Source organism: Carica papaya, chromosome 2 (assembly GCF_054855325.1).
Source record: "Carica papaya isolate Zhongbai chromosome 2, ASM5485532v1, whole genome shotgun sequence".
Classification (NCBI taxonomy): Eukaryota; Viridiplantae; Streptophyta; class Magnoliopsida; order Brassicales; family Caricaceae; genus Carica; species Carica papaya.
The window spans coordinates 2,235,710-2,263,371 of record NC_142310.1 but is presented as its reverse complement, the minus strand read 5'-3'; the positions used below and the strand labels follow the sequence as shown (position 1 = coordinate 2,263,371).

Sequence of the window (27,662 nt, the reverse complement as noted above, 5' to 3'; positions counted from 1 at the left end):
TAGAAATAAATTTAGTTTCAATCCCAAAAGATTTAAACTACAAAAATAGTTTAAATTGAAATATAAATGTTAAAAATTATATAAAAATAAAACTATAAGTAAAATGCAAAATGAATCAAATCCCTAACTTTTAGTCAGACGGCATAACCGTGATCGAAAAAAAGGACAGAAAATACAGCGGAACTCGCATGTATACAGTTTCTCCCTCTCTTTAGGGTACAAATAATACCTATGCTTAAAAAAATAAATTTACCAAAAGCAAAGTTACAAAACAATAGAACTGCCACACCAGCCATACTTACAGCCGTGTATTCATTTATTTGATAATTTACATTTGCAATCAGTTTAACCATAATGCCCACCTATAATTTTTTGCTGACTGTGCAACAAATCTAAACCATTCTTCCCTTCACCTGCATTTAAGAGAATTCTTCATAAAACTCACAACAGTATTTTCTCCTCAAGTCCTATCTGATCCCAGGAAATATTTCTATCTGCCAACATAATATAGCTTTAATCAATTTTTGAGCGGCGGCTATATTCAGGCACCGAGGAATGGTTTCAATCAAGCTTGAAAGATCCGGAAAAGAAAATTCTTGAACTGGATTTTTGCATGAACAGATCTTTACTTTGATTATTTTCCCCCGCATGCACTGTACATCTGTCAGAAACTAGCATAGGTTCTTAATTTTTCAAGGGGACAGTCTCAATGGACAAAAGTAATGGATTTACAATCTAACCAAGTATCAACAAGAAGGCTTAATACGTTCTACAAGGTAAGACGATAGCCCTTTTAAACAAAGAAATGTCTCCAGTCATATACTTTCTGGATTGCCAATAGAAGTAAAAAGAAAAAGCTTGAGGCTCCTAAGCAGCACTAATCAGACAAAGAATTGACCTATCCAGTTAATTCAATTGGAGGAATAGAAGAATCATGCTTTGCAGGTATTAATAGATAAAGAAGCATCATATAGTATTGATAATAAGTTGAGAATTTATGAAATATAATACAGGACAAGTGGATAATCACAGCATTTATTTAAAGGGTGTGATGAGATAAAAGAAAAAAAGAAAAAGAAACTCGGACAAAACTTCAATCAGATCAACAAAAAGTGTTACCATCACCATCTGCTCAGGTAATTATTGCAGGCTGGCAAATGGTTTGAAAAGCTAGTTCTTCATAGTGACAAGATAAGGCATTTAAGTTTTTTATGTGGAACCTGCCATCAACAACAGTTGAACAACCTCTCCCGACAACATCAAAGTACCTACTAGGGATCTAGTCATGCTCCAAAGTGAAAGCTCAGATCAACCAATGGTGGGAAGTTCTCAACAATTCAGGTTGTTTCATAGTGGTGGCAAATGCAGAACTAAATAATTAGTAGCACGTTATAGTACTTTTTAATGGCGACTTAACCTGAGTGATCGGCAGGTGAGGTCACAACTACATTGAGTTGAGAAGTGTCCAAGGGATATAATCCAAGTATAAGTAGAAACATAAACCAACACCAATAAAAAACCCAAGACTTGGTCTTACCTAATTGATCAAGGAGAGGGCTAAGACGGCGAAGTTCGATGCCGGAACAGCTTTCCTAGTGCTCTGCGCTCGCAATCCTGAAAGGATCAACATTATGAATATTTTTGTTATGAAAAAGGAAAAACTATTTTAATGTAGTAAACTTTGTTTCACTGGGTAACAAACCAATTTTTTATGAGCTAAATATAAATATCTCCAAAAACTGAGCCAAATAGAAAATTGGTTTTCCTCAAGAAGCCAACTTGAATACATAAATATCGTAACATGCATTTATGTCACGGAGAGAAACCATGAAAGAAGCTAAACAATATAAAAGACTGCTTAATTTTTCACTCTAAGAACTATGGCTAAGAATGATAGATAAAATGAGATCATATGAAACCTTATGCTCCTGTTCTTTTTCTTCTTTTGAAGCTAAATACAAGCAACAAACAGGATTTCTTTGAAGCTACATACAAATAAAACAATACAAATTCAAAGAAAACCTGAAAACAAATGTTTTTGTTTGGTACTCTACAAAAACACATAGGTAAATACAACTTGTTTTATTCACAATTTTAAACTACATAACATATACATGTATATGTTAAATTTCTGCAATAGAAGGTAGTTAAATTTAAATGTCAAATATAAGTCTTTTCCTGCATCAGTGCTTGCCTACGACTCAAGAAAATATCACATAATCAACATGATAAAAGATTTTTCTGAGAAATCAGATGCAGCTTAATCAAGACGATGCAACCATCAATTTCACTCAGCAAAAGGGAAATAGATAAATAAACCCAAACTGGCAAGTTAGCAAAGCTGTATCCACTGTGAATAAGCTACAGACAAGTAAGCTGACATGAAAAAGGTGAGGCAGATTTTTTGATAATAGACATCACCTTAAACATGTTTAAGTGGAATGGTCTATCTGGATTCATTCTCCTCAGTTTCAAGTAAGTGTATGCAAAACTTAGTTGATCTCGCGAGGTAAATAGATCAACTTCATTAAACCAGAGGCAAGAAAATAAATTTGACATTGGTGTATGTGCTCTTATAATAAAGGAACCTTCAGGGACATCTGCAAAACATATCACATAGAAATCAGCAGGCATGAAGCATAATATGAAGCAAGTCTCGCCAAGAGAGCGAGGGAGAGAGTCAAGATACGCACAGCTCGGAAGAGGAGTATTTGGGTCCAAAGGATCAAATTTTCTAAGGCCATCAGACTGGTAAAAGATAAACTGCTTATCAATAGCCGTATGGTCATACTTATTCAGACGCTTATTCTGTTGTACCTCATCCCAAACACAGTGGCGATCATAATGGTTTGAAATGGCATACTCTGACCTTGTTCGCCATAGAAAGTACTCGATTATCTGCATTGGGTCGGTATTAAGTCGCATCTTACTATCAATCCAAATTGAATACCTGCAAATATCAGGCAAAAGAAGCAATTGATATAAAAACCACATGAGAATAACAGAGATAAATACGAGGCTAAAGAAACAAGACAACTAACCTTACCTAGAAGAAGGGAAGAGACGGTGTGATAGAAACTTTGGCACCTTGCCAGTTTTTCGCATGTCTGCATATGGCAAGTCCTTCACAATGACAATTTTCCACAAACCAACATATCCTCTGTCATCAGGAACATGTCCTTCTAAAGACAGATTTGATAGTGTTTGCTCATCCACAAACATAACAAAACAAACGTTTTTCTTGGAAAAATCACTAATCTGAAAAAGAATTGAAATATACAAAATCAATGACAGGATAGAACACTATCACAATATCCTAAAACTAGAGTAGGCACCATCAAACAATTGATATTTTTGCATTCAGCACTGCTAAATCAACTTTGCATTGAAGGACAACCAAATAAAGAGACACTGCCAATATCTCTTCCAAAAAAGTGAAAAGACAAAGGAAAAAAGAAGCAAATTTAGTTCAAAGTTCAATAGAACCAAACATTCATTTAAATAACAAGAAGCTAATTAAAGAAGTTACTAAACAGATGCAATATCAGCCAGAGATATGGTGCAATCTCAGGGGTGTAATCCTCAGTACAAAACAGAAAAGCTCTAAGAATGAATTTGATAATATCAACATAGTTGACTAGAATTCAAATTATTCATGGATGGTATCTTATTCAAGAACAAAGTTTTCTTTATCTAGAGAATTAACTATACATCATACTGCATACCAGAATATTATTCAAACAAATTTCACACACAGACAAGTTCCTCAATGATAATGATTACCCTTTCTATACTTCACACGAATTCCCCTACTGTATTTCTTTTATTTCTTCGTAAAATGCAATCTGATACAACTAGAACCATTTTCTGAACAAACTCTTAGGGCTGGTTTATTATCTCATATTCTATATCCAACTACCCATATCCAACTAGAGCAGATATAAGAAGTAGAAAATGAGGGAGCAAGGCTGCACGAAATGAAACTGTAAAAAGCAACATTCAGTTACTACAACATAGAATGATGATTGTTTCAACACATAGAATGATGATTGTTTCAACACCTCAGTTTCTAAGACATGCCATGCAAAGATATTTGATGAGGCATGGATCATATACCACTTTGCTTGTAGGCCTCCTAAGAAAGTCAGAGCTCCCAAAAATGCAAGAAGAGACCACAACTGCACAACTTTTCATATATCTCTTGTCCATTTCATTCAATTTGAATCTAGTGTTTGAAAATCCAGGGGGTTCTTTGACAAAACCGCAGTGAATTGTCTGATTTTGGGCATAGAAGGATTTCTCTCTTTCCTCTAGGGTCTGATGTCCTCCAAATCTAGGTTGAATGCTACTAAGTGGTTTATTCTCCTCTTTATCAACATAGTCTAGCAAAAATTGGGTGAAGTTCATATAATCCTTGGGCTCAACCATGTAATCAACTGATTTTGCAAGCCCAACTTCACATGGAAAATCTGAAAGATCAAAAAATGATTAACAAAATGTACATAAATGTCATCAAATGCAGTGGTTTAAAAACTAAAATAATAATAATTTTAAATCTTATAACATTAGTGATCTAGAGAAGAACAATAATTGAAAGAAAACCAAGTGAGCATAAGTATAAAGATGAATGCAAGCAGTATATTGAAATGCAATCACGACAATCACGAGGTATGGTAGTTAGAACTTTGCACATGATATTGTATTTGTTTTCCTATCTTGATCTACTTTCTTATCCATTATGACCTAATTTTGGCTGGTTTTGGAAATGCATAGTTACAGCCAGATCATGCACACAAAAATGCTTCAGCCAACTGGCAGATATGATCTTCTAACATAACCTTATTGCTTCCTACACAATTATGTTACATCTTAATGGAATTGAATAGCTGTGACTGCCAAACTGAAGTTTCTAGAAACTGAATCAGCAAAGCACTGGTTGAATATACATTGTCAAATCTTTATCTCCAGGACAGGATGATAACTACATGCTGCAAACTTGAAGGTACTCGAGTTCATCTTCAACCCCATAACTAAAAATTGACATAATGTAGCAGATATATAGAAGTGTTATAATTCTCCGTTGCCTCTAATTATCGTCATATTTCAACATTCATTCAAAAAATCCTTTTACACAGAAAGTGGTCAGCTTTCTCAGGTTGAAATACAACAGTGATGAACATGTGTCACAGAACCATGGAATCCATAAAGAACATTGACCATGAAATTTTCTGTATCATTTATCATAGTTAGGTAAAATTGAACTCTCCAGATTTTCTTTTCCAGATTTGTTTGAGTTTCATTCAAATTTTAGCAATAATATTAGAAAAAAAAAACAAATTCAGTGTTGTCAATATCAAATTGCTACTTCTATAATATCAAATGAACAATAAGTATTGTGATGGACCAAATCGCACTTTTGACCAAGATCTGGTTATAGGCCCAGTTACGAAATATTAGAAGGATTGCAGGAGTCCTCTGCGATTTCCTTTTTCTATGATGTATTTTGGCTAAGAACAATTTAGGCTCATGGAGAGAGGACCTAATAATCTCTTGAATAAGAAAGTACTCAAACTTAACCTGAAAATACATCATAGTTTATCCAAGAGAACAGTAGAACTGTTACTCCAGCATAAATGTTTTCCTGGATAAGAGCAATTGTTTGAATGAAAAAAATTCAAACACTCAACTTCTTACATAAATGTTTTGTCTGCTTAGACCACATAACTATCTTAAATAACAACGACAAAAAATAAACAGAGCAACCTGCATAAAGTTAAAACACACAGAAACCTGGAGCAAATACTAAATTATTAATTCTTCTTCTTTCCATGAGTCAAGAACTTCGTCAGTGAATGGTACCATTCTGGTTAACAAACCTGAAACTGTTGATTGTTGGTCCAGAACATACTTTTGTTAAGAATTTCTGTTAACTTTTAGCAATACCACAATGGAAAGAAGAAAATTCCTTTTTGTTCTTTTCATTCTATTTTCTTTTTCATCCTTCCTCTGTCTCCCTTTCTCGCTTTCTCTTTTGTTGGTAGAAAATATTTCAAGCAATTGGTAACAGATTTTAACTGGCCAGGTTTCTCCAGCTTTTGGTCCTAGATAGGGATTCTTAATATCTCTAGCTGCCGTTTGGATTTCTAGTTTCTACTTTTGAGTTGTGACTTATATTCAGCGAATTTTCTGTTCACAGTTAGGTCCTGCTAAATGGGTGGGAGTTTCCAAGAAGCCTGCCAAAAAATGTGAATTATTATTTTGTCCCAGCGCAGTCAATTATGGATTCACTAGGGGGAAGGGGCAGACGGTGTGGGACATAAGATTTTTGAGCCTAGGGTAGTTTTTATTATATGGCAGTTTGTAAAATTAGGTTTCAGTCTTCCACTATATAGGAAAAGACCTAGTTGCAAGAGGCAGGTTTTTAATAAAAATTCTTGCAGGACGTTCCGCAGAGTAGGCACATTGCCGAACAATGTTAAAATTCTTTGTATTTTTCCTTTCTTTATGATTTTACTTCAATCCATGTGTGTTGCACGGGTATTTCACATAACTAGTTCTCTTTTCTTCTTTTTTGTTTCTTCTTCAACTTTGGGTAAGAAAATGTTTGGAATAGGAAATGGAGATAAGAAATATAACTATATGGGATTTGATTTAACATTTCCACACAGTATACAATCAAAAAGAGTTCCAACAGAATTAAGAAGTCCTCTTGAAGAAAAATTACACCTCTGTTTTTTGTGTGATTTCCTGGTGTTTGGATGATGAGAAAGTAAGAAGAAGGCTGGCAAATAGCCTTCAGTCTTTTTCACAGCAGCAGATGCATCTCCCAAAAATGGTTTTCCTTGGTTATTCTCATCAAAAGGATGGAAAAAAATCTATATTCAATATCATTGTCCTTGTATTCCAACAACCTAATGTGACTAGATCACATTCCTCTTCATTAAAAATCATTAAAGACTGAAACTTCTCTTTATACAATACCCAAATAAAAAAGTCCATCTATGTCTCTCCCAAATATTTATCATAACCAAAACAATAGTCATATTATTTACAGGTTAATCCAAAGTGAGAGGGAGCAATGAGGTGGAGGCATAGAGACAGAATGAGCAGGAGAGAGAAAGAAAAATAAGAAAAAATAAAGAGAAAAAAATAAATAGCACTGATGTTAAAACTAATAGAAATTGTTAAAACGTTGCAATGGCCTAATGTGAACAGTCTTAAGGTTCACATTAATATCATTAAAAGTTTCATGGAGTAATTTAATGTGAACACGAAAATGCAATGGTGTTCTATGATACTATTCTAGAATTTGATCTTAATTCTTCTAACAAAAAGAGACACCTAAAGAGAGGTTCATTGGGGTTTCTAATTAAAAGAACGTGTAAATTCACATGATATACTAAACAATAAACAAAGAAGTACTCTTACGCTGCCTACGATGCTTGCTTCTTGGGGGATTTTCTATATGAGATTCAAAAAGCTCCTCTTCCACTTTTTTTGACACTGAAAGGCTACCATCCATGTTGCCTGCAATCAATCAGAAATATATTTTGTCTGCTTAAATAGCATATAACCAACAAGAAACATAGAACAAAAGGAGAAAGAGAGCAAGAAGTACATAAAGTAACATCATAAGATACGCTACCCGATTATGTGAAATGCGCTACATTTTCAAAGAAATGACAGTGTATAGGAGCTGAATCAAACCAATTCCAATTCTAATTTGCAACAATAAACAATCCTGAAGAAATGTCAAGAGCAATTATTGGAAATTCGATGTAAATCCGCACATGTGCAGTTGTTTCAAATGCAAATGAAGATTGAAGAAAAATAAGCAATCATATCTCACCATGAGAAACCATTTTAAGGCCGAAGACTGTAAAAGATATTAAAGAGATTCCCGCCAGCAAAATAAGACAATGCGAAAATTTTGGTTTAGCAATCCGATCAATCCTCCTTCCTCGACGAACTATCCGGATGCCATGCCTAGTTTGACCAAGAGAACTTAGAACAGACCCGATGATGCTTCTTTGTTCTGGTAACAAATCACTATTGTATTTATACAGCGCCATTTTGACATAATTCGAGACCTTAAACCAGTTCACTGCAAAATAATTTTAACCAAACAAGGATAACTCAAATCAGACAGTACGAATCATTTCTGTTACAGAATTCAGATTCGATGGTTTAACCCTAAAGAGATTCGTCTATTTTAGCTCAGAATTATTATGGCACTGATCTTAAAAGAAAAACATATGAATTTTCGAAAAGAAAACATGAGAATCAAAATCGAATCGATGGATTACATCATCAAAATCTCACTCCCCAAAAAGCGAGTGGAGCTTGAGAACCGTGACCGTATAGATGGGTTAGCCTCAGTTTGTTTTTTACTAATTACTCGCGGTAAATATTTGGTTTTTTTTTTCTGATAAAAGTAATGCTAAATTAAAATATTTAGTATCATATTCAACTTGCAGTGAAACGGTGCGTTTATCCATGTGATAGGTGGTTGGACTTGGATGGAGTTAAAAAGTCAATACGACGCCGTTCAAGGGCTTATGTTCATAATCCTAGTTACGATACCGAAGAGAAGACCTGTGAGCAGCCTCAACGGACAACAATGGCGACTGAACTGGAAGAACTACTAGACTTCCTATCTTCTCCATCTCCCTCTGTAAGTTTTTCTACTTAAACACTACGTTAGAGTCTCATGAAGTTGGAGGACGAAGATTAAAAATCCCCAAAATAATTACGAATCAGAGTTTAAACTCACGGTTACTAGATGTCCGAGTTTTTCTTCAATTTCCCTACTACTGTTGCTAAGCGAACCTCAAAAAGTAGAATTATGAAAATTTAAATTGATAATCAATCAAACTCTACCTTAAAAGATTTGCTGTTGTTGTTCTTTTTGCTATTTTGGCTAACAATTGAATTCAGTATTTAAAGAAGTTTGTTCAAGTCTTCGATTAAAGTGTCATTTATCGTTCTTTTAGTCTACAGAATTCTTGTCCTTGTTGTACATTAAAGGTTTAAAATGAGCATTTCGAGGTGTTTATTTTTAATGTGAACTACCACTGCCAGTTGTTTCAACAAGAAAAATGTTCTTTAACTATTTATTTTTTGGAGTTGAAACTGGTCTCATCTATCTTATAGGTGCTTGATTGTTAACTGAACGCAAAAAGCTAACATATCAGATAATTTTCTTCAGAAATGAATTAAAGTTTGTCTGCTTCATTGGTTTCATGTGATTATATTGCTTAATGCTTTCTAATTCTTCATTTTTAAAACTTCGACTGTATACATTTTCAACGTATGATCTCTATGGATTTAAACATATAGGTGAAAAAGGCAGCTGTTGATATTGTTCGTGGATTAACTGGGTCTGAGGATGGTTTGCAGTCCCTTTCCAAGCATGCAAAAGTTCTGCTTTCATCACTGTCTCGACTTCTAAGTGAAAATAAGGTACTCCTTTGGTGCAAAATTGTTATTTTGTTTAATTTTCTTAAATGATTGATGTTCTGAAAGTAGATAAGCCATTGAGATAATATCTGAATATGTAACTGATCTTGTAGGTGGATAATTATTCCCGATCACATTTGTCAAATTGAACAACTAAACCTCCGACCAACCCACCTTATTGATGCCATTGATGTTTAGTGATCTTGGTGCATTTATCAGATTGGGAGATGTCAGATTTAATAGTGCCTTCAGCTTGATGGCCTATACTAATCTGGCCAAAACCATACACTTTTTTTGCCTCTTCAAGCAATGTGTTTCATTGTGCTGCTTCCATGGTTTCATTTTTTGTTTAATCAAATCGATATGACATTTCAGGAGGTTGCAGAACCAGCTGCAGAAGCTCTTGTAAATCTCTCCCAGAATTCGGAACTAGCTGCGAAGATGGTTGAAATGGGAATGATTAAAATTGCCATGGACTTGTTGTACAAGCCTGATTCTAGCATTTCTAGGTTGCTGGTTATGCTTCTAGTCAATCTCACACAGTTGGATGATGGCATTTCTTCCTTGCTTCAGGTTCCCGGCCTTCTCTTGTCTCATTGTGCACAGCTGTCACTAATTGCCTACATACCTATAAAAATGGAAAGAAGAGGATACCTTTTTACTTCTGGGCTTAGATGTTTCATTTTCATTCAGTAATTCAAATATTGAGATAAATGATTTAATTTAGATATTTCTAGTGAACACATCAGCATATTATAACATATATTATGAAAGAATGGCTTAATTAATGAGATTTTTAAACTTAGGAGCGGACATTAGTGATGGAATTTGTTTTGTCTTTTCTTTTTTTAGAGTGGTGATGAGAAAATGCAAGGACTCTATGTCATGAAGCTTGTTAGGTCATTCTGCCGATCCGGTAGTGAAACTAGTGGTGAGTTTTGCTTCTTTTCTGTTTGAGGTTGCTCTTATATGCATTTTATGTGAGCTTTTTACTCATTAAACCTTACGTGTTTATTTTTAATTTGTTCTATGGGAAAATTCAAATTTCTTAGTTCTGCATCCTTTGGAAATCTTAACCAATCAGTTTTTTGTAATGTTCAGAAGATCTTGAAAGGATAAAATTTTATGGATTCGATCTCATGCCTGCTCAGCTGTGACTTTCCTAATATTGCAACTAAAATCCCAAAAACCTTGGTCTTTTCCTTGACTTTCCTGTCTCTTATTTACTTTTTATGCAGTATAATATTGCATTTGTCAGTTTCAATGCATGTACGTTAGTATGTCTATTTGACAATTCAAGTATGTTTTCTTTGTGCATCTACCAGATGACCCATTTGAGCATGTTGGTTCAATACTTGTAAACATATCAAAGAAAGAAGAAGGAAGGAAAATGTTGCTGGACCCTAGGAGAGGGTTGCTGAAGCAGATTATTAGACAGTTTGATTCAACCAGTCAATTGCGGAAGAAAGGGGTAATTTGAAAGACTACTCCACATTCAAAGTTTCTTACAGTCGACTATAAATTAACATGTTGGTCATGCTTGAATTGTGTTTCTTCCACCTACCAGTTTAATTGATAAAGTCGCGTCTCAAATGATAGACACGTCCTATGCAATGTTGTTTCTTTTTCATTGCTTACCTTTTTCAAATGCTCTTGGCAGTGCTTTCCATGAAATATTTTCTTTGGAATGACTTGTTTATATACAGATAAATGTGTTAAGAAATTAGAATTCAATAATATTTTTTATATACCAAATGGAATCTTAAGCTTTTTATTATTTCTACATCGATTGATTAAAATCCTGCCATCTCATCTAACATAATGTGGGTTACAGGTTTCTGGAACTGTTCGTAACTGCTGTTTCGAAGCTGAGAATCAACTACAGAATCTACTTTTGATATCTGAGTTTCTTTGGCCAGCTCTACTTCTACCTGTTGCTGGCAGCAAGGTAACTATACGAAGAGAAAAAGCCGAAAAGTTCTTGAACTCTATTGTGCCTTTGTCTTTTTGGGTGTGTGGCTTGGCACGTTGCTGTGCCTTATCACTTCTCAAATAACTAAAATTCTTTGCTCATATGATCTAAAAAAGGTAGTTCCATTTTTTATATTTATTCGATAGTTTTGTTTATGGAATGTAACAGATAGCTCTGTTCCTTGCATTATTTCATTTTTTAACAACAATAATTTTGTTGTTTTCAAACCTTTAAGTTGCAAGTTGTAGAACCTTAAGATGGTCTATTTCAATACTTAACAAAACTTTGTGGATTGAATTGTTATTGATTGACTTTGAGACTCGTATCAGATATACAGTGAGCAGGACACCTCAAAAATGCCATTGGAGCTTGCAAGTGCACTATCGATTGAGCGAGAACCAGTTAATGATCCAGAGATTCGTGTTCAAGCATTGGAGGCTATATATCTGATAACATTACAGGTATAGTAATACAGATTTTCATTCCAAAGTTTTCGTCTTCCAAATTTTTATATATTTCAATCACAAAAATACTAATTAATCAACAATAAAAGAACATGAAAAATAATGATAGAATTAGAAAATTTAAAATATTGTTTTTTAGTCTTATCAAAAAGATTATTTTGCTTCTGCTTTAATTATTCTACATATATGGAATGTTTATATATTTCTATCAAAAAATGTGCAAATACATGAATGTGTTTGCAAGGAGGAAATTAGTCTGTTGTTCGGCCTTCCTGCGTGTTGATCCTCTCGAAGGAAGGTAATGCTTTTTCACGAGAAGAATGACATTGTAATCTCTTCTCCTTCCAGGAGGCAGGTAGAAGAGCATTTTGGTCTGTGAATGGACCAAGAATCCTACAAATAGGATATGAAGATGAGGAAGATCCAAAAGTAATGGAAGCATACGAGCAAATTGGTTCATTGGTAGGTTTAATCACTCCCATAGTATCATTCTTTTAGTTCGTTAACTGTTCGTAAAAAAGTTATATACATACATATATATTGATTGTATTCTGTTGTTTTCCAGCTGGTTAACGTCAGCGGCACAGAAGAGTAATCCAATTAAATCTCAAAGTAGCAGTGTATTTCATTCTTCTTTATATCAACCAGGATAATGCATTGATCGGATTATAAGGGTCATCTGAAGTTTAGACAGGTTTGCTATCAAAAAGAGAGAAGACGAAGAAGAATTCTTTATGTGGCGGAAATTTCACTGTTTAATTTCAAACTCTTGTTAGTTCCTGTATGAGATTTATAATTTTTTCTGTCGTTCACTCAATTTATAGAGCAAGAGAGAAAGTTGTGATGTTCCGTTCCTCGACTTTCTCTCGACGAGAAAGAAGTAGTTTAAATTTATAATCCGTTGTGGTTAATTTCATCGATTATTTTGTTTTAACTTACGGCGGCTAAAAGAAAGGTTATACACAACAACTTAAGAAACAATGAAGAATTCATTTGAGAATTATATTTTGATTTGAATAAAAGTTAGGTTAAATATTCACACACACACACAAAAAATGGGTAAATTGGATTAAGATGACAAACAAGTAAGTATATATAAAATTTGAAATGAAATTTCATACATTCAATTTGAATTTTTTTATGGTCAAATTTTAATTTTTACCATTAAGGAAAGTGACATGATAATAAACCTAAACATGATATATTATGTTATAATTATGTATTTTAAAACTAATATAAGAATAGGAATTATAATTGGAAAATAATTGAACTAAACACATTCTTGTACTTTTGTTGTAAGAAGATTAATATTTTATTAAAATGATGCATCAAATAAATAAAATTAAAATATGTAAATTTTAATTATTAATTTTTTTTAATATTCCGTATGACACAAATAAATTATATAAAAATATAAAATTTATTTGTAATTTAGCTTTTCATTTCATATTATTCTTATTTTGAAATGAATACTTTAAATTTCATTATATCAATTTTAAAATAATTTTTTTTTTAAAAAAATCGAAATTAGATTGGTATAATTTTCGTAATTTTCTAAAATATTATAATTCATATAGTGTATTTTAAACATTAAATTTATTGTAAAAAGGTTTTTACTTAATTTATTTATAAATAAAATAAATAAATAATAAAAACTTAACTATTTAAATTATTTATTCTTACCTTGGCGCCCATGGAAATACTGGGGAAGTCCTGCGTCGTCTTTTAAACATATCGCGCTCAACATTTTCGAAAACACTTCCATGTTCCCGCCAACTAAACCAGTTTATTTCCCTCCGATTATTCTTCCTTCATCTTCAAAGAATCCAAAACCTAGATCATTTCTCCATTTTTCTCTCCAAACACAAGAAGGAATCTGATGCTCCGTTTCTAAACCCCCAGCAGAAATGAATCTCTCCGACATCGCAAAGAAGCTCGGTCTCTCAGAGTCCAAGTACCTGATCCGAAAAGCCGCCGAGCTCCGCCGCCTCTGTGACGTCCAGTTTGATTCATCCATCATTGGAGTCGTAAGCGTCTTAATCAGTAAATATCATTGATCTAAGCAACAATCTCTGTAAATTTTTTATCTAATGCAGCCTGACTTGCTTTTGCAGGGTGAGATTTGTAAATCTATAATATGCTTGGAAATCGCCGCCACAAGGTAACCATTTCAATGCTCCACTGATCTGCGTTTTTTCTTCATTAATACATATTTTAAGTGCTATAATCGGCGGATTTTATGTAATTGTAGGTTGCAGATAATATTTGATAGGCAAACTGCAATTAGGTTGAGTGGTATGTCAGAGAAGGCCTACAATAGATCCTTCAATTTTTTGCAAAACGGCATTGGTGTCAAGTGAGTTCCTTACGTTTTCCTTCCGATATATGTCTTTTTTTTTTATTTCGCATTATGTTTATGGGATTTGGATTTAACTGACAAAATATATTTTCGTAGGACAACGCTGGATATAAGAGAATTGGCGATCCAATTCGGTTGCGTTAGAATCATTCCTTTTGTGAAGAAGGGGTTGTCACTGTAAGATTCTTTATCTTGTATATATTATAGGTTATAGACGAAGTGTATGCTCAGTTATGAGCTGTAAATTTCTGCTCAATACATGTTTGGAAAAATGCCACAAAGGAGAAATCATTTACATAAGTTTCCTATCTAACACTGTTAGATAATCTGTCCTCTGCTGCATAAAGCTTATTGTGTATCTATAAACTTTTTGTTGATGCAATTACTTTTGATGAATTATTTGGTTATGTGCATTAATGGAATGTTCTATTGCTAGATACAAAAAACGGTTTGTTGCATCACTGCCGGCATCAAGGAGGGCAAGTGCCGACTTCACTCGCCCATTATTTACTGCAGTTGCATTCTACTTGTGTGCAAAAAAGCACAAGGTAACCTAGGAGTGATTTGTGTAATAAGATAGCTGGTTTTGTTAAACATTTTCTTTGCTTTTAACTTTTGGGGATAAAATTTATTGCTTGGCAGCTTAAAGTAGACAAGCTTAAGTTGATTGAGGTTTGCGGGACAGCTGAATCTGAATTTTCCTGTGTATGTGATGTCTTTTTCCCGGTATGATTGGTTTTTAAAATGGAAACTTGTGGTTTCTTTGTGCTAATTTAGGTGCTATGTGTATATAGGTTTCTACCTCCATGAAGGACCTGTGTCATGATGTTTTTGGGACTGAAAAGGAAAAGAAGGATCCCAGAGAAGTGAAAGGGAATCGAGGTAGGACCTGATTTTCATTTACAACTAAGTTTGCCATGCTCTTTCAATTGTCCATTTTGCATGTAGTAAACATTTTGATTTCGTTGCTGCTATTGTAGCTGCTGGGATATTATAAATTCTTTAGATCATTAAACATTTGTACTGATATTGGGTATTTCTTAAATTGACTCCATTGGTAACCAGAGTTGCTTGATGTGTTTCCTGGAAAAAGGAGACTTGAGGATGGTGGTTATATATCTGATGATGGAAAGGAGGTATTGCAGTTTCTCTGATCTCAAAACACTTGTTACCTTTCGTTTTTTGGTTGTAAAGTTATAGTAATTTGCTAATATTATGGTAGCTTTTCTTTTATTTTTTTTTAAAAAATTGGTAGCTTTTTTTAACAAAACAACTACCAATATTTGTAGAATTGAAAATATAAATGTAGATGTTGATTTAATTATATATGAAATATGTAAATTATGGTTCTCTTATATTTAATAATTAAAGTTTAGAAATTAAATGAGAATAAAGTAAAGATCAACTATAAGTAATGTAAGATCTAAATATATGCATATGAAGAGACTGCTAAAGTGCATATTGTTCTTTATCACTTTTTCCATCATTGGAATGCTGCCCTGGATTCAGATTCCGAGGACCCTAATTTACAATATTCCTTGAGACACCTTAAAAATTTTGATAGTGCTGCTCTTTACACCAGCTTAAGACAGTGAAATTTCTAATTGCTAGACATTTTAACTACTGATATCCTTGTTAGTCCCTGCTTAGATAACTTGCTAGCTTCCGTTTGTTATGAGGTATTGCCTCATCATCAGAAAAGACAAATGCTCAAAGAGAATCTATACTTGTATCAGGTAGGGCATATAGTTGCAGGCAATTTGAGATGAAGCAAAATGGTACTATGTAATAATTGTAATGGAACTCTAGAGTTCCTTTGCCTCCTTAAAGTAGCATGATTTGATAGTTGTTCCAATAACTGAATTGTCAGCCTAGTAGCTTCTCCTCTTGTTGAAAGCTGCATTGATCAAGTATAAACTGTATCTTTAACAAATTTGAACCTCAAATAAACTACTAAGCATTTTTGAACTTCTGCAGCTCTCAAGTTACAAGCGGCAAAAAAAAATGGAGAAAGCTGCTTATGAGGATTGGAAATCATCAGTCATTTCTTCTAATAAGGAAAACATGGCAAAAAGTAAATGATATATTTTGTTAATTTGTCTTTCATTACATTTCAAAGGAAGCAATTCAACTAATTCATTAATTTCTGCCTCTTTCTTTTTTTTTTTTCCCCAGCAGCCTGCAAGCGAACCACCCAAACCAGCCTCAATTTTCTGAAGAAAGTTCCCGAGACCCAAAAATTGGAGGCCTCGTAAGAAAAGCACATGGCTTTCTTGCCCTAGCTAGATTGGAAAGTTTTGGAAGCAATGTACATGGCTTTTTTTTCTCCTGGTTAGATTTAATTTAATGAAAGTCTACATGGAAAAACAAAGGAAACTAGGATAGATTCTCTCTGTTGATATTTCATATTATAGTCCCTGAAGCTTTGCTGGAAATTCACATATAAGAATTTGTTGTCTTTGATTGGTCCTCTTACCACTAATGACATGCCCTGCGTAGCTAATAGTTTACTGCTAACTAATTCATTAGACGTACGAGTTTAGGTTGTATGCATCGATAGCAACATAAAAGAAAAATGAATTTCATTTGAAAATTTATGAGTTAAAACTTCCAAACAACCTCTGCCAAGTAGTCTACAAATCTAAATTTGATTTTCCAAGTTGGACCTTTTATTTCAGCGAGAAGAATATTGAAATAGTCAGACGGTGGTCTGCTTCTTATTTTTTCCAGAATATTAAGGATGAATACAATAGTTAGTCAGTGCCTTTCCTTGTACCATGACAGCTTCCTAACTTGCTCAATTCAGCCTAGGCGACTGAAAAAAATTCTTGTTGACAAAGCACTTTGGGCGAATTTTTCTTATTTTTGGATGTTTGCAGGTTGTCTCATCCCAATCTAATTTTATTATTATATTATATTCAAAGAAGAAGAAAAAGACCATAAGATGAAGTAAACAAAGACTTCAAATTCTCTATTTCCTATAAAAATGCTTTTAAAGAATACGAGCCCACCAAAAAATTCAACTCCATTTTTATGTGAAATCATTATCAACCCCCTATAACACGATTATAAATTAATTTTAATTTATTTATATATTTTATTTGTTCTTTGAATCATAAAAATAAAAATTTTGAAAAGCATCTTTTATCAAAAGTATTATTCATACTTTTCCAAATCAAGTTTTTTAACAGCGAGAAATTTAATTTTAATAATATTATTAAGAAGAATCATAACAAAAAATAAGAAACATGTAATTATCAGCAGCTTCGCTTTCCTTTTTTACTTAAAATTGTTATCATCACAAATCATTAACTATAGTTTTTTTTTATTTTTTATTTACTTTTTTATTTTTTTTAAATAGTAAAAAAGTTATTTTCAATATATTATTAACAACAAATGAATAGAAAATGTGAAAAATAAGTAAATATATTATTGTCCAAGTATATTATTTATTTAATTTTTTATAATATTTTAAAAATATTAATACAACTTCATTGTCTTTCCATTAAATTTAATAGAATAATATAATAATTTAGATATATCTAATTATTAAATTTTATCAATCTCTTGCAATAAAAATCTCTGACCTTTTGTAATAAAAGCTGTTATATATATTTCTTTTTTAAGACTCCATCATAATTTTAAGATAAAGTATAAATTCGTTTCTACAATTATATATATATATATTTTGTGAGAAATGGATTACAATGATTTAATTTAGATTATTAATTTTATAGTAAGAGTATTATATTATCTTAACTAGATATTTTAAATATTTTTTAAATTACATGTGTATATTAAAATTAGTAAGTAATCCAATCTTTTCATATACATAATCAAAAGTGGATTACATGCTAATCTTCTAATTATTTTTAAGTTCCTCATGTAGACATTATCTTTTAGGCTAAGTATAATATTTTATTACATCAATATTAAATGTTTGTCTAAAATTATATATACATATATATTTTACAAAGGATGAGTACTGAGATTTTTACTTAAAATTCTCAATTTTATCATAAGAGTTATATATAATCCCAAGTATATACTTTTTAATAAAATTATATATATTTTGTAATAACAAAATAAAGATTTAAAAAAAATAATAATTTGAAAAAAACAATTTTGCTAATAAATTTAACGTGTCCACTTGCTAATCATTGAGGCTATGAGCTGGTAACGCATTGGTCAACAAATACTTTAATTTAAATTATTTGACTTTAATTAGTTAATTGAGAGATTAATTTATAAATAATATATTTTATTTTAATAATTGTTACGTCCATAAAAATATAGATTAAATTAATATTTATTTTTGAAAATAATAATTTAATTTATATATACTAAATAATAAACCGTTAAATTTTCCAATTTTTGTCAATTTCTGAATTTAAATAAATAATTAAATACGTATAAAAATAAAATAGAAAAAAAAAAGAAAGAAAGAATAAAATGAACTGTAAAGCCATAAATAAACACGTAAACATGTTCCAGATCATTTAATTAACGGTTTAGTTCTTAATCCAGTTGTTAAGCTTGGTTTTATTTCACCACGTCAGGCCTCTGCCCCCGTTTTGACCACCGGTGGGGCCCACATTCTGCCGTCTCCAAATTGCCACGTTCGATCTACATGCCTTACACCTTATGATTCCCCCTCCAGATTTTATTTTACTTTTTAATAAATTTCTTCGGATTCTTTATTAATTGAGAAAATCTGCTCAGGATTTTCACCAAAATTACACTTTGATTCTTTCTTCTTTTTTTTCATGTAATCTTTTTTTGTTTAAATGGAATATAAAATCTCTAGAGTGTTTCTTTGATTTTTAAGGGAATTTCCGATTTCCCTTTCCAAATTCAAACCCTAATGTAATTGTGATCAGTGGCAGTATTCGTTGATAAATACCTGCTTCCTTCTCCCTGTCTTCTTCGCAAGCTCTTATTATATTTCCTTTGCGTTATAAATGAAGTGTTAAGCACCAGTTACGACCTAGTTTATGTGTTTGATTTAGGTGTCGGGAGTTTTTAGAAGATGAGTTTTGCGATATCAGATGAGTTGTTGGGCACTTTCGTGCCGATAGTGGTTTATTGGGTGTATTCAGGGATTTATGTTGCTTTGGGTTCGCTCGAGAAGTACAGATTGCATTCGAAGAAAGATGAAGATGAGAAGAATTTGGTGTCGAAAGCAAATGTCGTCAAAGGCGTTCTTCTTCAGCAAACCGTTCAGGCGATTGTTGCTATGGTTTTGTTTACGGTAATGGTTTTTCCCTCCTGTTTCTTTTTGTTGTTTGATTTTTCTTTCGATTCTATATTCTAATTATAATATATTTGGTTTTTCCTTAACTTCATTGGTATTTTTGAGTTAGATGTGAGTTTAGCTCATGTTTATTTTATGGTAATCATGGCTCTCTGATTAAGCAATTTAATTATAGTAATTTGATGACTGATGAGATACAACACTAGAATTTATTAAGATATTTTCTGATGCTTTTTTGTTTCTATGCAGTTAACTCTCTGCTTTAATTTTTTTTTTTTAAAATTTACTTTCATGGTTGCCTTGATAAATTAGGAGATGTGTTTGAAAGGAAAGGGGGTTTCTTTCTAAACTAAAATTTAGGTTTTCCTGTTCAATATGGATCCGTGTTAAGTCTAGCTTAAGGCACTTTTATTGAAGCATTTATTTAAATTCTAGAGAAACCAGTATTTTTATGTTTTGTTGAGGTAAGGGAATTGAATGGTAGATTTTGTGGTCCGGTTGTCAGGGTTGGCCACCGAGAGATCACAATAAATTCGGTCAAGCCTTCTTGTTGCAAGGCTCTTGTATAAGTTCAGGTTTGGAAAGCAAGAGATCACATTAAATTTGGTACCTTCTAGCCGCAGGGGTTTAGATATATGGGTTGTTGGTAGCTCACTATTTGAATAAATGCAAATATAGCACTCTTCGAGTTTTCTAGCTATTGAGATATTGTGTGAAGTAATTGGGGCCTATGACCAGTTATGTCCCAGGTGTTGGTTGTTGCATTTAGTCAATAAGATTGGTGAGTGAGTTAAGATGATGGGGTTGAATGTGAAATTTGTAGTGATTCACACCATATTCATCCACTTCTTATTAGTTTCAACCTGCTGTATTTCATAATTGTGGAATGCTCACTCTGATTTTCTTGAGCACAATGTTTGATGTGGGTGACATTCACGGAACTTGAAGATGCTGTATGTTACTCGTGCCAAAAATGGGCAAAGAATTGTGTGGACTCTTTCTTTGCTGTGTATGACCTTGTTCTTGAAGAAATATGTTTTACTGGACTACAATCTAAGTCATTGAATTAACACACTGAACTTTCTTTTAGTTTTTATGATTTCATAATCATCTACGAGAGGCTTTCTCTGTCTCTTTATGGAAAAATAGGGTTGCTGCTGTTGAAAACCCAATTCTTGGCTAACTTTTCTTTCGGAGTTGTTGGTATAACCTGCAGTTTCTGTTCTCTTCATAGCTGAACTCATACTTTGGTTTCTTATAGTATTTACTTCTGTGCTATTAGTTTTCTTACATGTCTATATTAGCTGGGAAAACAGGTTGAGGAATTTACTGGCTTCTATGATGCATCCATTATTATTTTTTTCAAATATGTTAGTGCGTGAGGAAATGATTACGTCTAGTTATGGAATTTTGATTTTCTTTTCTCTTTTGGTTTGCAGATAACAGGAGATGATTCTGGGGCTGCTACGGCGCATGTCCCTTCCTTACTTGTCCTAGCCAGGCAGTTTCTTGTGGGAATGTTGGTTTTAGATACATGGCAATATTTTATGCATCGATACATGCACCATAACAAGTTCCTGTATAAACACATCCATTCTCAACATCATCGACTTGTTGTCCCGTATGCATTTGGAGCTCTATACAATCACCCATTGGAAGGTCTTATCCTTGACACAATTGGTGGAGCTTTATCTTTTCTCTTTTCTGGGATGACTCCCCGGACTTCAATCTTATTCTTCACATTCGCCACTATCAAAACAGTAGATGACCACTGTGGGCTCTGGCTCCCGGGAAACGTCTTCCATGTGATATTTGGTAATAATACTGCATATCATGATGTCCACCACCAATTGTATGGCAGCAAATATAACTTCTCGCAACCATTCTTTGTCATGTGGGATAGAATTTTCGGAACTTATATGCCTTATTCACTTGAGAAAAGAGCAGGTGGAGGGTTCGAAGCGCGGCCTGCTAAAGAATCCAAGGATGATTGATTGTTTACATGGTGAGACACCATTGATGGGAAAATGTATCAGTAGCAGTAGGTCTTTTTCTATTAACGAGCCACAGTTTATATGATGTGTATATAAAGAATATTGTTGTGCTTTATACCGGTTTGTGCTGATTACAGAAGTCAACAATGAAATTGTTTGCACCAAAATATGTTTGTCTTCTACTTCGGATCCATTTTAGTATCAATAACTTGAGTCTTTTTTGACTGCTTGATCTTGTGAGACCTGCCCACCCCCATATATACATATATATAGATCCATTTAAGTGCTAGGTGCTCTGGATATATGACTGGGTTTCCTCTTTTACTTCTAAAGACTGAGCAAGTGAAAAAGAAAAAAGAAAAAAAAAAAAAAAAGCTGTTAATAGATTTTTAGCTTTTGGAGGTCAAAAGGTGTAATAAAGTCTTCGTAAATGAATGACTGTTAACGACCCTGTCGAAGTTTAACGTGTAAAATTTAATTAATCTAATACTACCTTAATTGTTATTCAATTAGGGAAAAGTAGTATTTATTACTTTTTTTTAAAATTAATTTCTTTATAAAATAAAATAAAATATTAAAACAATTATTTTAATCATAACAAATTAAAAATCTAATATAACTTTTAATCTTTTTTTCACTAAAAATGTATATATATATATATATATATATTGTCTGCCTTCTACTTGGTTTAAATGGATGATAAGCCGATCTTAATAAAGCTTAAAAATCTGTATATAAATCTCCAGCTGCTGACACATAAGGAAGAAGAAACAAAGAGGGTAAAACAGAGAGGGGTGAACAATGCTGTAAGCTGCACATGAATTAATGATATACAAAGCAGAGTATATTTTTATTAATCTGTAAAACTACAAAGTTGCAATTTACATTAATCCTAATATACAAAACCATAACCTATACCATTCACAATCTAAAACTTACCTTGCAAAAACATAAACTAAATATACATCAAACCAACATAAAATTATGGGCAGATGCTGTTGAACTAGTGAAGTTTCCCCATTAAACAACATTAGATTAGTAAATATTAGATTACTAAACACAAGGAACTTACATAAGTCGAAAGAAAAACAGGAATATACCAAAAATAAACATCATAAAAACTATATAGGAACCTAACTAAATCGATTGTTCATAATCGTTACACAAAAATGAATTTTTGATTTACAAGAAGCATCAATAGCTAGGTATCTAAACAGGAACTTGAGAAGATGGAGACTTTAAACATAAGGTTTCGACCATCAACGAGTTCAAAGATACACTCATCTCCAATTTGCAGATTATTGTCTTTGACAAATTTAGGCCAACCTCCATGGAACTTGCCACAAGAATTTGAATAAGGAACAAAATTCACAGTCCATGATTTCTCTGAAACTCGGAGTACCACACTTTTCGCCTTGATACCCATATATTTCTTAAAGAATACATTTGGTATATTCTACACAAAACAAATAGTTGTTGGCATTATAACCCAATTCTAACAATGACTCATATCCAGCTTTTTTGTATAATCCTGTTCTTCCTAGCATGAATACCTATTTTTCTTGACAACCAATATGGAAAAAAATCCTGATAGAACATATCTCCTTATATCCTTTTGGTTTACCTATTTAAATAAAGTTTATGATTGGTTGAACGATTTTTTTGAGATTCAGATGATTGCAGATGATATAATTAGTAAATACGTGTCAATATATTTTATTATCTAGTAGGAATTACGCTCTTCGTGCAATTATGTCTTTGAAAATAATGAAGGATAAAGGGAAAAGAGTATATATACATACCACTTGACCGACATGAGCATAAGTTCTGCCCATAACAACCTTGAAGAAAGGATGTCTGGACTGGAACGAATCCGATATTGAAATCTCTGGCTCTGGGATTTGAACATCATCATCATCTGGGTCAGTTGGAGATGCTGTATTTCCAGTTTCTTTATCTTGAGTCACTGCTTTCTCATCTGGGTTGACTTGTTGACAAGCAGGAGGCAGAGTGTTCTTCTCACAGCCATTTTTCCCATAAATTTTAACTAGGAATTTTGAGTTCCCAGTATATCTGAAAGTTAAAAATTCATGGGGCAATAGAGAATTATCAAGCACAAATGAACTCCATCGAGTTCCGAGAATGAAACAGCCATCCACTTCTTGTAAAACATCAACATGCCATGATCCCCCATTAGCATCACTGAGTATTATCTGTCCCCTGCTTGGTATAATTCCTGGGTAACTCTTGACAAAAGCTGGTGGAATTTGCTGGAATGGAAAACAATTCAAACAGTTACATATACAACAAATACATCCACCATATATATATATGATTAATTTGTTGATTAACAAAGAAGGGGCATATGATGTAAACTTAAGTTATTGATGTAATCATAATAAAGTAAATACATGTGCCTCAGAAACTTCACATTTTTCTCATTCTTTAACCTGAGAAACTGAACTTTAACCTAGGAGTGGTAGAAAGGAGTGACCAGAAGACTCCATTCCTTTGTTGTATTGTTTCAGAGGAAGAGAACCCAGATAAATACTGTACAGATAACATTTAGAGAGGTGATAAAAAAAAAACATGGTGATTTAGGAATTAAAAAAATAATAACAACAAAAAGAACATTATATAATAAAATTGTTGGAAGCATGTGAAGATGTTATTCTATTTGGGTTTTCATCTATATATATTTGTATATTGCCAAATGCAAATATATACACTTATTCAAGTCAACTGAATATATGTACATTCACAGACAGAGGTAAGGTGTATATATATATATATATATATATACCAAGCGATTGGCGAAATCACCGATCAAAACCTTGAAAAAGGAAGGCCCTTTTGTTGTTATCGAGGAAGCAACCTGTTGTTCAGTTCTTCTTCTTCTTCCTATCATTCTGGTGTCGTTGACATTAACCCTAAAAACGCCGCCTTTGGACGAACCCCTCCTGCCACCCGCTTCCGGTCTTCATAAGAGTTTATGCGTAGTCAACATTACATCCGTACAAATCATTCTAAATGAAATTATTTGTATTTGTTGCATACAATTTAATATAATTAATTTTTAATGTAAACTCACTTATGTAACATTATTTGTGTCTGTAATATAGGTTAATTTATAATAATTAATTCAGTATAATTAAATTTTTTTATTTATTAATATATTAATGGAATTGTAATGATTGATTTGAGATAAGTTTCAATAAATTTTTTTATATTTTTAAATAAAAAAATATTTTAAACGATTAATTTTTTTTAATTGTAATAATTATAATAATTTAAAATTTTAATATATTTAAAAAAAAATGAAAAGACATTTGGTTCAATGATTTTAATAAAGTTTTACTATTTAAATCTAAAAAAGATCGAAAAAAAAATTATAAATTATGAAAAATTATTATAAATAATATGTAAAAAATACGGTTTATAATTCTATAATGTATGCTGTATTTAGTTGAAATATATTTTATACGTATTTAATTTTTAATTTTTAAATTTTAATTATCTAGTATTTAATAATTAATCAATCTTCTATGTTCATATATTGAAAAAACATAACGAAAATATCTAATTTAAATTAAAATGTATAGCTACTTTGAAATTAAAATATTATTTAAGTTTGCTAATAGAATCATACATAATTCATTGTATACATATATATATTATGAAAGCTTTTTCTAAAATACACACACATATATACATATTGTAACATTCGAGTCCGAAAATTTGACTCGGGATTATTTTTTTCAATTTATAAAATATATATATAAATAATTAAATTTTTATTTTAATTTTAATTTTGAGAAAAAATGAATTAGAGACGAAATTAAAAATAATTCTGAAGAAAAAATGTGAATGTATGAATATGGGGGTTGTTTTTGAAAGAAAATTTGAAAACATGAGGTAAAATTGCAAAAAGAAAAAGTTTGGCCACGTGGGACAGCCTAGTCAGCAGGTACAACAAACCAGGACACGCTAGGTGGCAGGTACGCTAACATTGGTTCCACGCGGGAGGCTACACAAGCGATCCGCGTGCCTGGGTGATTCGATGACCTAGATCGCATCCCCCACGCACGAACGATACAGATGCATTCTCTCTTTAGACGTGATCGAACAGACGAGATTGATCGTGATGGACAGTCCAGATTCGTCCACGCAATCGACCTAAATGAAAAATCATCAAATGGTCATCCTCGCTCCACGTCGACTTGAAATAGTGACCTGGATTGGATGGAGATGAGTATTTAAACTCCTATTCGCAGGAAACCAACACGCTAGCCGACACTCAGCCGGAGAAGAAGAAGAAGGCAGTCGGAAGAAAGACCAGCTACCGGAGGGACACTACCGTCACCACCGCACTGGAGCCACCGCCGATCGCCGAGAAAGGTAAAATTTTTTTTCTCCCACTTAGAATCCAATCCCAAGTCTCCCTATGGCAAGATCGAAGCAATAGGGTCGACAGGTAAGCTGAAAAATTGCGGACAAAGCTTGGTCAAGTTATCGCGGCCAAAACTCAAAATCCTCTCCGATAACCCCCTTTCTGTTTTTTGTTTCGCGTGATTTTTTTATCAACATGTTCACCGTCCTTTTTTGGTGCAGGTTAGCCGAAACAGAACTTAAGCCGCGAAAGATGACCAGTGGAGCCGCCGCATCCGGAGACCTTTAGCCGGTAGGATTTCAGTTTTTTGCTTTTTTCAGCTAACCGAGACCTCCTAACTCGTTTGTTTTATAGGTTTATGTATAAAATCGGCCAAAATCAGCCAAAACTAGCAAAAACCGACCAGGCCGCGATAAACTACCGCCGTGGGCAGTAGAGCCGGAACTGGAGCACAGCGACACTGCTGTGCCAGAACCTTAAAATTAGCCAAAAAGGTTTTTTTAACTCCTATTTTGGCCTTTTGGATTATGTGACGAGTATTTTAATTTTCGCAAAAAAATTCAAAAAACCCAAGGGGCCACTAGGAGGCACAATAGAAAGTACAGTATTTCGGATATCAATCCGAGTAAAAATCCTTCACCATTTTTTCTATTATAGTAAATTAAAGTTTAAAATCGATAATACTATGTTTTGTAAAAATTAGAAAATCCTAAAAATTATTACATGTCACTAATGGAGTCGGAACCGGTTAGTGCATATTTGTCTTCGTTTATTGTTTATTTTCTCCTGTACTACTTAAAATGTTTACTATTATATTGTGTGTATTTAATTGCTAGTTTTAATTGTCTTATCAATTATTTAATTTACCTAACTGCATAGCCCTCATTTGTTGATTTGTTTTGCAATAAATGTCTCAATTATATTTCTTGATGTACATATTGTCTATTTGCATGACTTACCTTTGATATGTAATATGAGATATTGGTATGTAACTGATAATTGGTTAATTATGTGAATCTATGTATGAAAAGCTTGTTAGGTACCTTGGAAAAAGGTGGACGGACTCGGTACATAGGGAATCCTACTATAGATATTACCTCAATTGGACGAGGCTGAGAAGTCCAATACCGAAAGAGTTTGAAAAATATGGCTCACCCTCAAATCAGACAAGGCGTCGAGGCAATGACATATTTGGCACCTATTATCAGACGGGGTATGAGGACGACCGGTTAATTGACAAATTTGGATAATGGGTTCACGCGTAGAGGGACATCCATATGGATCCCCAGAGGTACTAGTAAACAAGTAAAAAGAAAAGTTGTTGTTCTTGCTCACTTATATATGAAATCGTAATGTTATTTGAGTTATTGTCCTTATAGGTCGATTCTGAAAACTTGTAATAGTAAGTATGAAATAAATAATTTTATATTAAATGAATTTATTTAAGAAAACAAATAGCTCAATTAGTTGTTTTATAATTTTTATCAACCTTCGATTTTTCGTATAAGTGATTAATGTGATATTTTTATCGGGATAGTGTAGTTCATCCTCTTATTTAAATATTTCATATAAAAAAGATCAAGATCCAGATTCTGAACAGCAGGAGGGTTACGAGTAAAGATTACCTTCTAGACCTCATCAAAGTTGTTAGTGGAGGTTAATCCCATAGGATTTTAGCTTCATTTATGTTCTATTATTTTAATTCTTATCTAACTGATACATTTCTGTAACCCTATTGAGCATTTTAAATTACTGTGTAAGAAATATAAA

At 32.7% G+C, this 27,662-nt stretch overlaps 5 protein-coding genes across 10 annotated transcripts; 3 read left to right on the top strand and 2 right to left on the bottom strand.

The window, feature by feature from the left end:
• Positions 1 to 111: 111 nt before the first annotated feature.
• LOC110809170 (transmembrane protein (DUF616)) lies at positions 112 to 8,408 on the bottom strand. 3 transcript variants are annotated; one of them, XM_088212589.1, is made up of 9 exons: positions 8,307 to 8,408; positions 7,850 to 8,104; positions 7,429 to 7,527; positions 4,117 to 4,469; positions 3,047 to 3,258; positions 2,694 to 2,950; positions 2,422 to 2,600; positions 1,538 to 1,614; positions 112 to 661 (listed from the first exon to the last, which is right to left on the bottom strand). In XM_088212589.1, exons 2-8 carry the CDS (start codon positions 8,070 to 8,072, stop codon positions 1,558 to 1,560), a joined length of 1,380 nt encoding a protein of 459 aa, XP_088068715.1. In that variant the 5' UTR covers positions 8,073 to 8,104; positions 8,307 to 8,408; the 3' UTR covers positions 112 to 661; positions 1,538 to 1,557. The 3 variants fall into 3 exon arrangements, with proteins under 3 accessions (XP_088068715.1, XP_088068717.1, XP_088068716.1); XM_088212591.1 differs by lacking the exon at positions 8,307 to 8,408 and adding an exon at positions 7,646 to 7,741 and having other exon boundaries at positions 7,850 to 7,987; XM_088212590.1 differs by lacking the exon at positions 8,307 to 8,408 and having other exon boundaries at positions 112 to 671; positions 7,850 to 8,300.
• Positions 8,409 to 8,520: 112 nt separating this feature from the next.
• Positions 8,521 to 12,811, top strand: LOC110809108 (ARM repeat superfamily protein). Of its 2 annotated transcripts, XM_022034831.2 has the most exons (9): positions 8,521 to 8,674; positions 9,340 to 9,462; positions 9,835 to 10,032; positions 10,312 to 10,390; positions 10,785 to 10,930; positions 11,294 to 11,407; positions 11,761 to 11,892; positions 12,244 to 12,357; positions 12,461 to 12,811. In XM_022034831.2, the coding sequence occupies exons 1-9, from the start codon at positions 8,621 to 8,623 to the stop codon at positions 12,488 to 12,490; spliced, it is 990 nt and encodes a 329-aa protein (XP_021890523.1). In that variant the 5' UTR covers positions 8,521 to 8,620; the 3' UTR covers positions 12,491 to 12,811. The 2 variants fall into 2 exon arrangements, with proteins under 2 accessions (XP_021890523.1, XP_088068714.1); XM_088212588.1 differs by lacking the exon at positions 8,521 to 8,674 and having other exon boundaries at positions 9,573 to 10,032.
• Positions 12,812 to 13,590: 779 nt separating this feature from the next.
• ORC6 (origin recognition complex protein 6) lies at positions 13,591 to 16,723 on the top strand. 2 transcript variants are annotated; one of them, XM_022034900.2, is made up of 10 exons: positions 13,591 to 13,922; positions 14,010 to 14,056; positions 14,147 to 14,251; positions 14,351 to 14,431; positions 14,691 to 14,802; positions 14,897 to 14,959; positions 15,049 to 15,136; positions 15,320 to 15,390; positions 16,232 to 16,328; positions 16,433 to 16,723. In XM_022034900.2, the coding sequence occupies exons 1-10, from the start codon at positions 13,803 to 13,805 to the stop codon at positions 16,507 to 16,509; spliced, it is 861 nt and encodes a 286-aa protein (XP_021890592.1). In that variant the 5' UTR covers positions 13,591 to 13,802; the 3' UTR covers positions 16,510 to 16,723. The 2 variants fall into 2 exon arrangements, with proteins under 2 accessions (XP_021890592.1, XP_021890591.1); XM_022034899.2 differs by having other exon boundaries at positions 16,430 to 16,723.
• A 2,228-nt stretch (positions 16,724 to 18,951) lies between these two features.
• On the top strand, positions 18,952 to 21,669 carry SBH2 (sphingoid base hydroxylase 2). The gene is made up of 2 exons (XM_022034937.2): positions 18,952 to 19,505; positions 20,948 to 21,669. The coding sequence occupies exons 1-2, from the start codon at positions 19,284 to 19,286 to the stop codon at positions 21,500 to 21,502; spliced, it is 777 nt and encodes a 258-aa protein (XP_021890629.1). The 5' UTR covers positions 18,952 to 19,283; the 3' UTR covers positions 21,503 to 21,669.
• Positions 21,670 to 22,522: 853 nt separating this feature from the next.
• On the bottom strand, positions 22,523 to 24,539 carry LOC110809147 (B3 domain-containing protein Os01g0723500-like). Of its 2 annotated transcripts, none has more exons than XM_022034879.2 (3): positions 24,336 to 24,539; positions 23,305 to 23,772; positions 22,523 to 22,958 (listed from the first exon to the last, which is right to left on the bottom strand). In XM_022034879.2, exons 1-3 carry the CDS (start codon positions 24,408 to 24,410, stop codon positions 22,704 to 22,706), a joined length of 798 nt encoding a protein of 265 aa, XP_021890571.2. In that variant the 5' UTR covers positions 24,411 to 24,539; the 3' UTR covers positions 22,523 to 22,703. The 2 variants fall into 2 exon arrangements, with proteins under 2 accessions (XP_021890571.2, XP_021890570.2); XM_022034878.2 differs by having other exon boundaries at positions 24,306 to 24,538.
• Positions 24,540 to 27,662: the final 3,123 nt, after the last annotated feature.

Bases quoted from the DNA above. Each gene is read 5' to 3' on its own strand.
- LOC110809170 (XM_088212589.1), bottom strand. From the start codon at position 8,072: ATGGCGCTGTATAAATACAATAGTGATTTGTTACCAGAACAAAGAAGC. The intron at 4,470-7,428 runs GTAAGAGTACTT...TTGATCTTTCAG, and splicing joins AAGCAAGCATCGTAGGCAGC to ATTTTCCATGTGAAGTTGGG. The intron at 2,601-2,693 runs GTGCGTATCTTG...TATGTTTTGCAG, and splicing joins AAATACTCCTCTTCCGAGCT to ATGTCCCTGAAGGTTCCTTT.
- LOC110809108 (XM_022034831.2), top strand. From the start codon at position 8,621: ATGGCGACTGAACTGGAAGAACTACTAGACTTCCTATCTTCTCCATCT. The intron at 9,463-9,834 runs GTACTCCTTTGG...ATGACATTTCAG, and splicing joins GACTTCTAAGTGAAAATAAG to GAGGTTGCAGAACCAGCTGC. The intron at 10,391-10,784 runs GTGAGTTTTGCT...TGCATCTACCAG, and splicing joins ATCCGGTAGTGAAACTAGTG to ATGACCCATTTGAGCATGTT.
- ORC6 (XM_022034899.2), top strand. From the start codon at position 13,803: ATGAATCTCTCCGACATCGCAAAGAAGCTCGGTCTCTCAGAGTCCAAG. The intron at 14,803-14,896 runs GTAACCTAGGAG...ATTGCTTGGCAG, and splicing joins TGTGTGCAAAAAAGCACAAG to CTTAAAGTAGACAAGCTTAA. The intron at 16,329-16,429 runs GTAAATGATATA...TTTTTTCCCCAG, and splicing joins TAAGGAAAACATGGCAAAAA to CAGCCTGCAAGCGAACCACC.
- SBH2 (XM_022034937.2), top strand. From the start codon at position 19,284: ATGAGTTTTGCGATATCAGATGAGTTGTTGGGCACTTTCGTGCCGATA. The intron at 19,506-20,947 runs GTAATGGTTTTT...TTTGGTTTGCAG, and splicing joins TTGCTATGGTTTTGTTTACG to ATAACAGGAGATGATTCTGG.
- LOC110809147 (XM_022034878.2), bottom strand. From the start codon at position 24,410: ATGATAGGAAGAAGAAGAAGAACTGAACAACAGGTTGCTTCCTCGATA. The intron at 23,773-24,305 runs GTATATATATAT...TTTCCATTCCAG, and splicing joins GTGATTTCGCCAATCGCTTG to CAAATTCCACCAGCTTTTGT. The intron at 22,959-23,304 runs GTATGTATATAT...TGTTTTGTGTAG, and splicing joins ATGCTCATGTCGGTCAAGTG to AATATACCAAATGTATTCTT.